The 15,372-nt window shown below is 42.5% G+C and overlaps 1 protein-coding gene across 1 annotated transcript in view; it reads right to left on the bottom strand.

Moving 5' to 3' along the window:
- The window catches only part of LOC102871543 (IQ and ubiquitin-like domain-containing protein-like), a gene marked incomplete at its 3' end in the record, with an annotated part of 35,602 nt that extends 24,486 nt beyond the window's left edge, over positions 1-11,116 (bottom strand). The window contains exons 1-2 of the mRNA XM_006896099.1: positions 10,702-11,116; positions 10,218-10,352 (exon numbers count right to left, since the gene is read on the bottom strand). Coding sequence (XP_006896161.1) covers positions 10,218-10,352; positions 10,702-11,116 — 550 coding nt within the window. The remainder of the gene's footprint in view (positions 1-10,217; positions 10,353-10,701) is intronic.
- Positions 11,117-15,372: the final 4,256 nt, after the last annotated feature.

Genomic DNA, 15,372 nt, shown 5'->3' with positions numbered 1-15,372 from the left:
AATTTGTTCTTCAGTTCCTTGAGCTTAAGAAATGCTGAACAAGTTTGGCCCTTTTGATTTTCCAACTCCAGCTCCTTGCATGTTTCATTGTAATATTTTGCTTTGTCATTGAAAAACATACATAAAGAATTTCAAGGAATTTTCATCCTTTCTTTACATAATTGAAAATACACAAAATAATTCATGCTTAGATGTAGTTAAGTATGAATTTTGTACCAGAAAACTATACATCACAATTAGGATGCTAAATTTGTTACTGCCTGTGAAAATTAATGGCATCTCTATGTGGGTGTGTGGTTTTGATGTTAATTTGTCCTCCTAAAGATCTCAGCTTCCTACATCAAAAAACCATATTATTTGGGGAAATCTGCTGTCAAGGACCTCTCCAAAAGGATACAGAATGTCTCTTTGTAGGCTAAGAGGTACTTGATCCAAGCTATGATATTTTCCGTTGCTTCCAATATTTATGAAAGTTGGATAATAAATAAGGAAGATTGAAGAATCGATGCTTTGAATTGTGGTGCAGAGCGCCTTGGATATGCACCACGGCCTGCCAAAAGAACAAACTCATCTGCCCTGGCAGAAGAGCAGTCAGAATGTGTCTTAGTGTGGAGAATGGTGAGACTTTGTTTCATGTAACTCAGGCATGGTATCAGAAAAAGCCAATGCCTGAAAGATTAAGTGGAGGGTCTTCCAAGGCGAGCAAGACCCACAACAAGATGAACTGACACAATAGCAACAACAAAGGGCTTAAGCAGAGATTATAAAGATGGCACAGACCATGCAAGGTTTCAGTGTTATACACAGGGTCAGAGTCCTCTTTAACAACAAACTTCCCAGACAATGACTCCTTAAGTGAACGAGGGGCCATTTTCCAGTAAACCAGAGCAGAAGGTTTTCACCCTAGCAGTTTGACGTGGTATGAATATAAATGGGCAGTTGGTGGCTACGTCACATCATTGTTACATTTAGTGGATTTTATAGATCTGTTGTTGTTGCTATGTCTCATTCAGCAGACTACGACTCACAGCAATCTTATCAACAGCAGATCTGAACCTGATCCTCTCCTGTGCTTGCCTCACCACCTGTGATTTGCTTCAGCCCCTTGTTACAGTCACCATATCAATCCATCTTCCTCTCCTACAGTGACCCTCCACCGATCCAAGCATGACATCCTTCTTCAAAGATTGACCCCTCCTAAAAACATGTCAAAGTCGGTGAGATGAGTATTCACCGTCCTTGCTGCCAAAGAGTTTGTTGGTCATGCTTGCTCCCTAACAAACTTGTTTGCTCTTTCGGCATCCCATAATATACAGTACTCTTCTCCAGCACCACAACTCAAAGGCATCAATTCTTCTCTCATCCTTAGCCATTGTCCAGCTTTGAGATGCAAGTAATTGAGAAGACTGTGGTGTGGATCAGGTACACTGTAGCCTTCAAACTAAAGTTGTTGCTCTTCAGCACTTTGGACAGGTCCCTCACAGCTGATTTCCCAAATGGGATTATGTCTTTTATAGAGCTTGGATAAGATTAACTTTTTTTCTAGTGCCAAAACACATTATATTTTTTTAACATATTTTATCTTTATTGCTTCAACCTCTCTCTCTCTCTCACTCCCTAGTTTATAATATAAATTGATTCTCATTTTCCTTTTCTATTTATGGCATATAAAAATGTAGTAACACTATTGACTGTTGTTTTTATCATGGAGTCTGCATCAATCTTCAACTATTTGGTCTTCCTAAATGAAAATTAAAAACCTGAAGGCAGTGAGAGCTACAGTCATTCTTGGAAATATAGCAGACACTCATAGTCTGTTTTGTTCAAGAAAGTACATCTACTATTTCTTTGCTTCAAGATCATACCCTATAATTGTAATTTAAATAATTTCTGTGAAAATACAACTGTGACATATCATCTTATCCCAACAGCAACAGCAAAGTTCAACAAGGCAGCAAACAACAAATGCTATTAAGATTGTGGAGCTATTGGAACTCTTATTCACTGCTGGTGGGAATATAAACTTATACAACCACTATGGAAGGCAGCCTGGCACTTTCTCAAAAAGTTGGAAATAGAAATCTCATTTGACTCAGAAATTCCACTATTGGAAACATGCCCTAGAGAAACCAGAGCCACAATTCAAACAGATGGATGCACGCCCTTATTTATTGCTGTTTTAGTCACACTAGCAAAGAGATGGAAGCAACGCAAGTGCCCATCAACAAGGGAATGGTTAGAAAAACTGTGGTACATCCACGCAATGGACTATTACCCAGCACTGAAAAACAATGAATTCGTAAAACATTACACAACACAGGGGAGCCTAGAGGATATTATGATGGGTGGAATATCTCAGTCACAAAAGGACAAATACTGCATAGCACCACTGCTATAAAATAGGATGGACATGGGGGGATAGTTAGGGAGAGAGTAGAAAAAAGAGTGAATAGATAAGAGCTGTCCAAAAGGTGCAACAATGACTAAAAAAGTCTTCATGTTCAATTAAAAAAATAAAGTGGAGATGTTGGAAAGTAAAAAAAAAAAAAAATCGGAATAAATATCCATGAATGTTAGTTTAATGTCTGGGAGGTGAGCAATTGTCCCCAAATATGTCCAGGTCCCAATTCCTTATCACTGCTATCTTGTCAGGCAAACATGGCTGTAGATTTGATAACACCGAGAATTCTGAGATGAAGGTGTAATCCGTGATTACCCTCACAAATGAAAACTCAAACTTACTGCTGTGGGCTCAGTAATGATGACTAAAAGCTGACCCTCCACTGGGTTTCCACAGCAGCCGGGGAATGAGTTCATCCCCGTTGTTTTCAGCCACTAAATCTCTAGTAATGTATTACAGTAATCACGAAAAAGTCCCAAGAGTCCTTTGTATTCTTCTCCCTGTTTCTATACTGGGCTTGCTGTCATGAGGTATCGGGTAAAGTCCTACTCACAATGACCCCATGTGACGAAGCAGAACTGCTCTATGTGGTTTCCCAGGTGGTAATCTGGATGAGAGAAAGCCGCTCCGTGGCGTGCAACCTAAAGACATGCGTTTTGAATGCACCAACTGCGACTGGGGAGGAAGATAGGCATTCTTCTCAGGTGCGATTTCCAGCCTCAGAAAACCCACTGGAGGGCCAACTAGGAGTTGGTTCTGATTGACAATATATAATAACAATGTTATCTTTGGGGGAGCCGATGCCAGGGCTTCTGTTCCATGCAACAGGTGATGAGGTTTTTCATTAATATGCCAGTGTTTAATCATTACACCATCAGGGATCATTTAGTATGTGGGCCTGGTGGTGTTAGGTGTCACTGAGTCAATTCTGACTAATAGCAAACCTATGAACATCAGATCTGAACCCTGCCCTGTGCTATGCTCATGATCTCCACCACGCACAAGCCCACTGCTGTGGGGACTGAGTTATTCCATCTCATTGAGTCTTCCTCTCTCTCACTCGCACTCCACCTTTCCTGGCATCACGTCCTTTTCCAAGGACTGACTCCTCCTAAGAACATGCCAAACTATACGAGATGAAGTGTCGTCATTCTTGCCTCTAAGGAGCAGCTTGGTTACACTTCCTCTAAGACAGACTTCTTTTTCTCTTGGCAGGCCATGGTATATTTTTATTGTTGTTGTTATGTGTCAAGTCGCTTGCAATTCATAGTGACCCTATGTACAACAGCCTTAAACCCTGCTCTGTCCTGTGCCAATCACACTGTCTCCGACACTCCATCCCGATTACCCCAGTCACTGAATCAATCCACCTCATAGAGGGCCTTCCCCTCCTGTGCTGTCCCTCCACCCTCCCAAGCATGATGTCCTTCTCCAAGGACCTGTCCCTTCTTACAACATGCCCAAAGTATGTCAGATGAAGCCACAGAATCCTTGCCTCCAAGGAGAAGCCTGGTTTAACCCTCTTCAGAATGAATCTGTTTATTTTCTTGGCAGTCCATGGTACATTCAATACTCTTCTCCAGCACCACAGCTCAAAGGCATCAATTCTCCTTCTATCCTCCCTAGTCATTGTCCAACTCTCTGCTGCATAACAAGTGATTGCAAAGACCATGGCCTGTATCAGATGCACCTTAGTCTCCAGAGACACACCGTTGCTCTTGAGTACTTTAGAGAGGTCCCTAAAAGCAGACTTTCCCATCGCAATACATTTTTTTATTTCCTGACTGTTGGTGCCAAGAGTGTTGACCATGGAGCCGAGCAAACTGAAGCTGTGAACAATCTCAATCTCTTCGCCATCCATCCTGATGCTGCCAATTGGTCCAATGGTGAAAATCTTTGTCTTCTTGACATTGAGCCTCAGTCCATAGTGAAGGCTGCAGTCCTTGACCCTCTGCAACAAGCATTTCAGGTCCTCCTCAGTTTCAGCAAGCAGGGTTGTGTCATCTGCATAACGCAGATTGTTAATTGATCTTCCACCAATCCTGACACCACACTTCTCATAGAGCCCAGCCTCTCGGATAATGTGCTCTGCATAGAGGTCGAAAAGGTACAGAGATAGGACACATCCCTGAAGTACACCCTTCCCAGTTTTGAACCATGCAGTGTTACCCTGCTCTGTTCTGAGGACTGCCTCTTGGTCCAATTATAGGTTGCATTATAATTCAAAAGTGTAGATTCTTGTTTTGCCATTTATTCACTGCCCACCTTTCAAATGCATAGGAAGCAATTGAAAACCAAGGTTGAATCAGGTGCACCTCAGAGTTTAAACTGACATCCTTGCTCTTGAGAACTTCTGATAGGTCCTAGTCAGAGGATTTCCCCAATGCAGCACTTTCTTAACTGCTGCTACCAAGGGTGTTGATTCTGCATCCAAGTAAAATGAAAGTTTTCATAATTTCAATATTTTTCCTATTGATCATGATGTTGTCTGTTGGTCCCATGATGATGGTTTTGCCGTCTTGTTGCTGAGATGTAACCCATACTGAAGACCAGAGTCTTTGATCTTTTGCAGCAAATGCTTCAAGTTCTCTTCATCTTCTGTAAACAAGGTTGTGTCATCTCACAATGCAGGTTGTTGATGAGTCTTCCTCCACTCGTGAGGCCACATTCTTCTTCATATACTTCAGCTTCTCAAATGATTTTCTCAGCATATAGACTGAATAGGTATGGAGAAAGGATACAACCCTGGTGCACATTTTCCTGATTCTATCCACACAGTGTCCCCTTGTCCTGTTCAGACTGCTTCTTGGTCTGTGTACATAGGCTTAGTCCCATCAGATTGGAATTCCAGCTCTAGGATTGTCTTAGAGGTTTGCTGTTATTGCTGCTGACATAAACCAGAGGTAATGCGCATGAAGAAAAGACACAAAGAACAGAGGCCCTTAGGTACCACCTGCCAAATAAGTCAATTTCAAAGTTTTCTGCTCCAATTTTTAAGTTCACTTAATAACTGACGTCAAGAATTTTCAAACTCCTTCTCTGGAATCCAAGCTGTATTTAAATTCAGACTCTAACTTAAACAAATTCCCTGAGATTCAGTGATTAGGATCAGGAGGATATTGTACAAACAGAGCAGAGGACACTGCATAGTTTAGAATTAGGAAAGGAATGTGTCAGGGTTGTAGTTTCTCTCCATACCTATTCAATCTGTATGTGAGTAAATTATTCGAGAGGCTGGACTCTATAAAGAGGAATGTGACATCAGAAGACTCATCAATAGCCCACATTATGGAGATGACACAACCTTGCTTGTTGACTGTGAGAAGGACTTGAAGCACCTGTTACAGAAGATTAAAGAATACAGCCTTAAATATGGATTGTATCTCAATGTCAAGAAGACAAAGACTCTTACCACTAGACTGACTGGCAACCTCGTGATGAATGGAGAGGAGACTGAAACTGTCAACAACTTTATCTTGCTTGGATCCACAATTAAACCCCCTGATACCAGCAGTCAGGAAATTGGGAGACATATTGCACTGAGAAAGACTTCAGGGGCCTCTCCAAATTGCTGAGAAGTAATGATGACAGTTTAAGGATTAATATTCAGGCCATAGTCTTTCCAATCACTTGCTATGCATCTGGGGACTGAATATAAATGACAGAAGAATTCATGCCTTTGAGCTGTGGTGTTGGAGAAAAGCATTGAACAACCCATGGACAGCCAAAAGAACAAGCAAATACGTCTTACGGTGAAACCAGAGTGCTGTTTGGAGACCAGGATGATGAGGCTCCGTCTCACATACTTCAGGCATATTACTAGGAGGGGCTATTCCTTGGAGAAGGACATGATGCTTGGATGGGTGGAGGGTTGACGAAGAAGAGGAAGACCCTCGACAAGGTGGATTGACACAGTGACTGCTGCAATGGGCTCTAATGTGTCAGGAAGTGTTAAGATGACACAGGATAGGACAGGGTTCAGATCTGTTGTTCACTGGGTCTCTATGAGTCATACTCAACTTGACAGCGCCTAACAACAACAACATGCTTTAGTGAGGTTGGTTTTCCATTAAAATGAAATTAACAAGATCTACCTCAAAGAGTGCTTATATGGATTAAATGACAACAAAAGCAAAGGTTTTATGAAAGGACTATAGCATTTGTTTGTTATTGTTGTTGGTGATTGCTATCAGTCAAGTATGACTCATAGTGACCCTATGAACAAAAGGCCTGAAGCCTATTTACAACTACTGTCATTTATCAAAGTTTATCGAGCTTCCAGAGGCATGTTTTTTAGGCAGTAGATGCCACTCCAGTGTTCAATTAATTAACTATCAGAGGCATAATCTTCATCACCATTATCATCATGATTATTACTGTTGTTGTTAGGTGTGAACCAGATGGCTTCACCTCATGGAGACTCTGCGAACCCCACACTAGCCTCAGAATACCTGCTATGCTTAAGCCCCCGGTGGTGTCATTGTTTCAATCTCTCTCTCTTCCCCTCCTTTGCTGACTCTCTACTTTCCCAAGCAAGATGCTTGGTTTTGAGTTTGATGTTTAATACTGGTAATCATGTCAACCTTGAGAAACTGGGTGGAGCAGTTGGCTAAGTTTTCATTCTCTTATAAAAATTTACAGCCGCAGAAACCTTACAAGTCACTTCTACTCAGTCAAGTTGTTCTAGGGAATTAAGAGAGTTGGAGGAAAAATCAAAAGAACCTGCTTACACACTCTTACACATTCTCACAGTCTAGCTCACACTCACCTCATTAAGCACTAGTTAAAATATTAATAAATTCATGACGAACTGATAAAGCCTGTTACTAAGTGAATACTGTCTTAACATCTAAGGGGTCCTGTCTTAGAAACCCAGAACTATGGCATTCTTAAGAACATAAACAAGACCAGATGAGATTCTCCAGCATGCTCAGCAAGGAATGACCTAACAGAACAGTAATCTAAAAGGGGATTTAAAGGAAGGAAAAGGACTTGAAACAGAGCCCAGTGTGATACACACGCATGCCAACATCCCATAGTGAGTCTTGCTCTCACCTCCCAGACTCCCTTGCACTAGAATCCATCTTCAAGTTGTGTGGATTCACAGAAGAGGAAGAAAAGCCGAAGCTGGACGAAGCCTTCACACACACCGCCTGCGGATCCTGCCTCCCCTTCCCTCCCCCAGAACCGCTGCTGCTCCGTCAGAACCAAGCGGACCCTCCAGTGAGTTTTCAGAGGCTATAAACTGCACAGAAGGATTGTCTCCTTTTTTTCTCCATTGCAGCTGGTGGATTCGAACTGCCTTGGACTTAGCAGTGCAACTCCAAGGACTAAGACACCGGAGCGCCTTACATCTCCTTTACTACTGAAAAGCACCTTTCCCCTAAGAAACGACCTTGGAAAAGCTCTGCGCTCTGGTTTTTCAGAGAGACCCACTTCCTTTCCTCCCAGCCCTTTCATCTTCTTCCCCTGCACAGTTTTGCTATATGCAGAACAGATTACCCGGGAGGCTGGGCTCTATGAGGAGAAATGTGGGGTCAAGATTGGTGGATGATTTATCAACAATGTGCGTTATGCAGATGACACAACCCTGCTTGCTGAAACTGAAGAGGACCTGAAGCACCTGCTGCAGAGTGTCAAGGACTGCAGCCTACAATATGGATTGAGGCTCAATGTCAAGAAGACAAAGATTCTCACCACTGGACCAATTGGCAGCATCAGGATGGATGGTGAAGAGATTGAGATTGTACACAACTTTAGTTTGCTTGGCTCTGTAGTCAACAGTCTTGGCACCAGCAGCCAGGAAATTAAAAGGCGCATTGCCATGGGAAAGTCTGCTGTTAGGGACCTCTCCAAAGTGCTGAAGAGCAATGGTCTCTCTGGAGACTAAGGTGCGTCTGATACAGGCCATGGTCTTTACAATCACTTGTTATGCTTCAGAGAGTTGGACAATGACCAGGGAGGATAGAAGGAGAATTGATGCCTTTGAGCTGTGGTGCTGGAGAAGAGTATTGAGAATATCATGGACTGCTAGGAAAACAAACAGATTTGTCCTGGAAAGGGTTAAACTGGGTGGCTCCTTGGAGGCAAGGATTCTAAGGCTCCGTCTAACATACTTTGGACATGTTGTAAGGAGAGACCGGTCCTTAGAGAGGGACATCATGCTTGAGAGGGTGGAGGGACGGCGCAGGAGAGGAAGGCCCTCTATGAGGTGGATTGATTCAGTGACTAGGATAATTGGGATGGGAGTGTCGGAGACAGTGTGATTGGCACAGGACAGAGCGGAGTTTAGGGCTGTTGTACATAGGGTCGCTATGAGTCGCAGGCGACTCGACGGCACATAACAACAACAACAACAACAACAACTAATTAACCTATACCTTTCCTTCTGCATGACTAACTTTCTGGTCATTACTTAGAGCTGGAATCAGCTCACAGGCAGTGGAGGGCCTTGGTAATCAATCGCTTGAATACATGAATAATCTTACTATTGGTGCACGTTCATTAGCACAGATTTCAAAAACTCATTTTAAAACAACTGATAGTGTTTCTCTGATTTGTTATTTGGCAAGGAGAAGTAACTTGAAACGTACAACAAATTCCCTGTTAGCATTTAGGGTGTGTTCATAAAAATGTTAGTATATCCTTGTGGTCATTTTGTAGTATCTGTCATTTTGTGGTGTAAGTCAACAGCAAAATATTTCAAACTGCAGTATTGGATTCTGTAAAGACACATTCTCTAGAAACATCCATTTAGCTGAACTATTCTAGTTAACTCACCCAGTGAGTAAGGAGCTGCATGACCAAACCAAAGACAAGCGGTTCAAATCCGCCAGCAGCTCTGTGGGTGGAAGGACAATCTCCTCCTATGTGATCTACTGGTGTTATTGCTGTTGTTTGCCTTTGAGTCAAGCACGACTCATAGCGACCTTACGAACAAAAGGACTGAAGCTTTTCTAGAACTATCGACATTTAGCAAAGTTCATAGAGTTTCTGGAGGCATGTTGTTTAGGGATTCAATAACTAACTACCTCTGGAAGCTCACAGAAGGATCAGCTCCGAGTCAGTTCCTACTTGAAAGCAATGAACCACCACCATCCTATAGTACAGGTACAAAGACTGCTCACCTGACATGTGACAGGTCTGTAAAACTTCCGTGGCTCCATTTAGCCCTCCCACAAAATCCAAGTAAGTCTGCAAACCACATGAAAATGTGATTTGGCCTTTAGTGAAAGAAGACTGAGAAACCATTTTCAGTTCTCATTTCATTCTAAACAATCTCCTTCAACTATTCTCTCAGGCTCACCTCCTCCTATACCCTGTATATGGTCTACTTCCGCTGCTCTAAATTTCTTGCCCCTTTCCCAAAGTTGAGATTCTTACACATCTTTGGGACTTAACCTAAGTGTTACTGTTTTTATTAAGCTGCTATTTGATAGATTGGAGAAGGAGAGGAGGAGGAGGTTAACTAAAAGTTCTACAATTTCCCAAGTTCCTCTCTTCTCGTTCCTATCATTTCTGGTGCACAGCTCCATGAAATAATTGACATATTTTGGTGTGACTACTGCATACCATACAGCTCCTTCCTTGTCTGAAAGAACTTGAAGATTGTTTAGATATTACTTTGTATTTCTATCTTCTTAGCAAAGTATTCAGGAAAATTAATGAACAAATGCATAATCCATGCTACAGTATTCAAGTAGAAACAACAAGTATATTTATCTAGCTAAAAGATTATAAAAACAGAAAACACCTTGACTATCTACACGCTAAAATCAGAGAGGTCTTGAAAAGCTTTATTAGTTTCCAAACTTACCTGAACAGGTCATCTTCAACACTTCAGCTGGAATATTTAAAATATCTGCAAAATAATCCTTGAGATACATAAACCTGTAGTCTGCTCTAAGAGACACTAAAATTTCCTGGGCCACAGGCATAAGTACAATTTTGACTGTAGATAAAAAGAAAAAAAAGAAAGAATAAAAGTCAAGTCAAACATCAGGCCAACCATCCACAGCCCTTAGAGCAGACACAGTATAAACAGCAATGTAAATCAAAAGGAAGATCTCTTAGTCAAGAAAAACAGAGTCCACAGAGTAGAGAAGCTTTCACACATACTAAAGGAAGTCAAGTGGATGGATGGATAGATAGATAGATAGATAGATAGATAGATAGATAGATAGATAGAAAAGGAAAGTAATATAAAATCTAAACCAATAACTTTTCAGGCAAACAAACAGGATAAAAGCAATCAGCCACAAAATGCAGAAGTGAAATCTCTCACCCTCCCTAGGTGGTACCTGTTGTTTCCAAATCTTCCGAGGCTATCTTTAAAGTCTCCTTCATCATCCTTATTTCATCCTGAAATGCCGGCTTATCATCTGGATGCAGAGGGGGTGACTGCCCTGCAATGTCAGGTGCGGTTAAAGACTGGCTGTGATCATTTACTGGCACCGGGCTAGGCTCCACCTCTTCGTCTCCGAGTACATTTTCATCATTTTTTGGTAGCCTTCTATAGCTCTCCTGAAGCTCCACATGTATTCCGTAGCTGTCAGTCGATACCTCTGGTTCAGACTCTGGCTCCCCTCCATTGACATCTGAATCTAGAAGATCTTCTGTGGACACTGGAATGCTGATAGGCTCAAGGGCATCACTGCTTTTCTCCGACACGTCAGTTATATTCTCAGTATCAATGTTTTCCTTCTGATCCGACATCTTCCTGAACCGAGAGGGGGAACAACCTGAACATATTTACTACATACTTTCAGGGAATATTGCAGTAACGTACAGTGGTAATAGTGACATAAACCAGGAAGACAGGCGAGGACATTGTGAGAAGAAACCAGAGTTAGGGTGTATTTGGAATAGAGTGGTATAAACTTCCAAAATAGCTTGCCTCTGGAAACTCTATGAACTTGGAGAAACGATGAAAGTTATACAATTATTCAGCTCTTTCGTTCATAGGGTCGCTATGAGTCGTCTATGACTTGACAGCACTTAACAACAACAGAGCTAAAAGGATTTGCCAAGACATTTTCTTTTTGAATTTGAAGGATATGAGTGTGTGTGTGTGTGTGTGTGTGTGTGTGTGTGTGTGTGTGTGTGTTAGAGAGAGAGATCTAAAAAGAGGAACCAGGTTTCTCACCAATATTTTTAGCTTGAGTCTAAACACTGCAAGAAAGCAGGTGTGAGGTGGAAGCGACAATGTTATTGCACAGCATGATCTTTTATTTAATACATAATTAACATGTTTCTACATAAAACCTGGGATTCTGCCTCATTTCTTACAACACTCCACTAAAGCCCATTGCTGTCAAATCCGCTCTGATCCGGAGCAACCCTGTAAAGTAGAGTCGAACTGATCGTAGGGTTTTCAAGGCTGCAAATCTTTACAGGAAGAAACTGCCTCATCATTCTCCCACTATAGGTCCGGTGGATTCAAACCACCAACCTTTCCATTAGCAATCCAATGTTTAATCCATGCTGCCACCAGGAGTCCTTAATAATTTCCTTTCAGAGCCAAGACAATAATAATCAATTCATACTCTGGTGGCCTAGTAGTAAGAAGCTGTGCTGCAATCCCAAAGACATGTAGTTCGAATCCACCAGCTGCTCTGCAATAGAAGGATGGATGATCTCCTCCCTTATGATTTACTGTCTCTGAAAACCCACCAGCAGGTCAGCTATGGGTTGGTTCCAATTCAACGACAATCAATAACAACACTGCCCTACCATCAGGGAACTCTAATGGCAAAGTCCTTAGGGAGTTGTGCTATTAACACAAAGACCCACCTCTCTGTGTTTTGGAATCCAGTAAATGCTCCTTATGAGAAATAAAAACAGGCAGTCTCCTCTCGTGTGACTTACTACTGCCTAAGAAATACAGTGCAGGTCAATCATGAATTAAAATAAACTCAAACACAACGAGAGAGAGAGAGAGAAATATCACCCTATTGATGACCATTTAAGCTCAGCTTCTTGGTGTCTTGGTGATAAAGATATTGTTGCAACAAACACCTTGTGTATATATTGATACATTGTTCTTGTTGTAGATTGCCTTTGAATCCAGCAGATTCATAGTGACTCCATGAACAAAAGAGGCCTGATGCCCCTCTACAACTATCGACATTTATCAAAGTTCATAGAGTTACAAAGGCATGTAAACATAAATTCTCAGAATCTGAGCAGGACACGTGGATTTGAATAGTCAAATTACATCAAACTGTCTTTCAAAAAAGCAGCACCATATTAAAGCCCCAGGAAAAGTTTCTTACCAATTCCTTCCTCCCTATCTTGTTCTGAGGGAACTCGCATGGTCTAGTGGTAAACTGCACTGCCAACCCCAGAACATGCAGTTGGAATCCACCAGTTGGTCCTTGGAATAAAGATGGGCACGCTTCTCCTGTGCAACTTACTACCTCTGAAAATCCACTGGATTGTCAGCTTTCAGTCAGTTCTGACTTGATGGAAGATAATGACAGCATAGCTTGTTTTATGAGATTTAGTCATAAATTAGGGAGCTCTGGTGGTTAAGTGGTAAGGAATTGCTCTGCCAACCGAGTTCAAATTCACCAGCCCCTCCATGGGAGAAAATGGACAATCTTTTCTCTTGGGATTTACAGCCTCCAAAAGCCCACTGGAGGGTCAGCTATGGTTGGTTCTAACTCAACAGTACACAACATCAATAAATTACTTTTGTTGTGTGTGCAAGCATATTTACCATTATATGTTTTAGCATTATATTGTCTTTTGCTTTGTATTTCTTTAAAAATTAAAAAAAAAACCCTTCATTTCTTTATATATATAGGGAGCCTTGGTGGTCTAGTGGCAAGAAGCTGTGCTACAATCGTGAAGGCAAGTGGTTCAAATCCACCAGATTCTTCACGGGAGAAGAATAGGAAATCTCCTCCTCTAAGTTTAACTGCCTCTGAAAACCCACTAGAGGGTCAGTTATGAGTTAGTTCAGACTGGATGGTAAAATACACACACATATATACATATATATACACACATATATATAATATATACATATATACATACATATATATACATACATATATACATATATATAATATACACACACACACACATACATATATACATTTTGGTGATGTTGCAAGGAGGGACCAGTCCCTGCAGTGGGACATCATGCTTTGAAAGGTGGAGGACAGTGAAAGAGTGGGAGACCCTTAACCAGGTAAATTGCTACCGTGACTTCAGCATTGAGCCCAAGCATTTCAGAGATGATGACGGCACAGGATAGGACAGGGTTCAGATCTGTTAATCCCAGGGTCCTGTTCCACTTGAGGGCACCTAACAACAAAGTCAGATCTGGCATACTCATACCTGTGCTCTCCTGTACTATTCGCCCACAAACACTGGGTGGGGACCGATTCCGTTTCAGAGCCTTCAAATCTAAGAGACAGAACCAGCAATTGAGCTAAGAGAGATCTTTTCAGTTTTTTAAGAGAAGGTGGACAACAACCTCAGGTCAGGAACTAGAGGTCAGTGTCCGCACAGCGTCCTCAAGCCCGAGGACTGGAGAGAGAGCAGTCTTCTCCTCTTACCTGACTAAGCAACAACCGCAGCTACTACCCCTCCAAGTGGTTTCTGCAGGGCCTTGGAAGCCGTGGCTGTTCTCAGAGTTGTTGTCAGCTGTCTCCTAGCAACAGGCTTGGGCACCTCCCACTCCTGCCAGGGCTCCGCCCCCGAGGAGGCGGGGACAGCGCTGGTAAGGGTGGCCACGTGGGAGAGGGAGAGGCTGGGGTTAGGACTGGTGGAAGGTGGTGCTTCTTGTTGTTGTTGTTATGTGCCATCAAGTCGCCTGTGACTCACAGTGGCCCTATGTACATCAGCCCTAAACCCTGCTCTATCCTGTGCCAATCTCACTGTCTCTGACATACCCACCCCCATTACCCCAATCACTGAATCAATCCATCTCATAGAGGGTCTTCCTCTCCTGCACTGTCCCTCCACCCTCCCAAGCAAGACATCCCTCTCCAAAGACGGGTCCCTGCTTGCAACATGTCCAAATTATATCAGATGAAGCCTCAGAATCCCTGCCTCCAAGGAGCAGCCCGGTTTAACCCTCTCCAGGATGAATCTGTTTGTTCTCTTAGCAGTCCATGGTATAGTCAACACTCTTCTCCAGCACCGCAGCTCAAAGGCATGGGGGGGGTGTGAACATCAAGGGCGGGTACTGTAAGGAGGCGTGGATTTGTGGGTGTGACCAATGAGTGCTAGGGGCGGGGGGGAAAAGCCCAATGACAGAAGGCGCAAAGCCACAGGGTGTTCTTAGATGCCCAGAGTCTTTAAACAACAGATCTGAACCTTGCTGTATCCTGCACCATCCTCATCATCTCTGATATGCACGAGTCAGTAGTTCTAGTCAGTGTGTAGTCCCATCCCGTTGAGGGGCTTCCTGTCTTTCTCTGACCCTCTACTAATCCAAGCATGATGTGCTTTTTCAAAGATTGAGCCTTCCTGAAAACAGACCCAAAAGTATATGAAGCTGTTTCCCCCTCCTTGCTTCTGAGGAGCACCTCAATTACACTTCCTCCAGGGTATATTCGTTCTTTTGGCAGCCCACGGGCTATTCAGTACTCTTCAGCACCACAATTTAAAAGCATAAATTCTTCTATTAATTTTTTTTTCCAACTTTCAGGTTCATAGGAAGCAAATTAAAAGTTCATGGCTTAGAGCTAGTGTACTTTAGTCTTTAAAATGACAGTCTTGCTTTTTCGGACATTGAAGATTTCCCCAGTGTACCATGTCTTTTTCTTTCTTGACTGGTGATATCAAGACTGCTGATTGTTTATCTGTTGTTGTTGTTGTTGTTGTTGTTTGATGCCGTAGAGTCATAGACGACTCATAGCGACCCTATGAACGAACAGCCTGAGCACTGTTCGTACATAAGAGTTTCCGGAGGCAATCCATTTCAGAAGTGGATGCTGCTCCTGCTTCCAGGCTTG

The sequence above is a fragment of the Elephantulus edwardii genome, unplaced genomic scaffold (assembly GCF_000299155.1).
Source record: "Elephantulus edwardii isolate Elephantulus edwardi_28Jun2011 unplaced genomic scaffold, EleEdw1.0 scaffold00181, whole genome shotgun sequence".
NCBI lineage: Eukaryota > Metazoa > Chordata > Mammalia > Macroscelidea > Macroscelididae > Elephantulus > Elephantulus edwardii.
The sequence above is the reverse complement of the archived record's forward strand: the minus strand, read 5'-3'. Positions and strand labels throughout refer to the sequence as shown.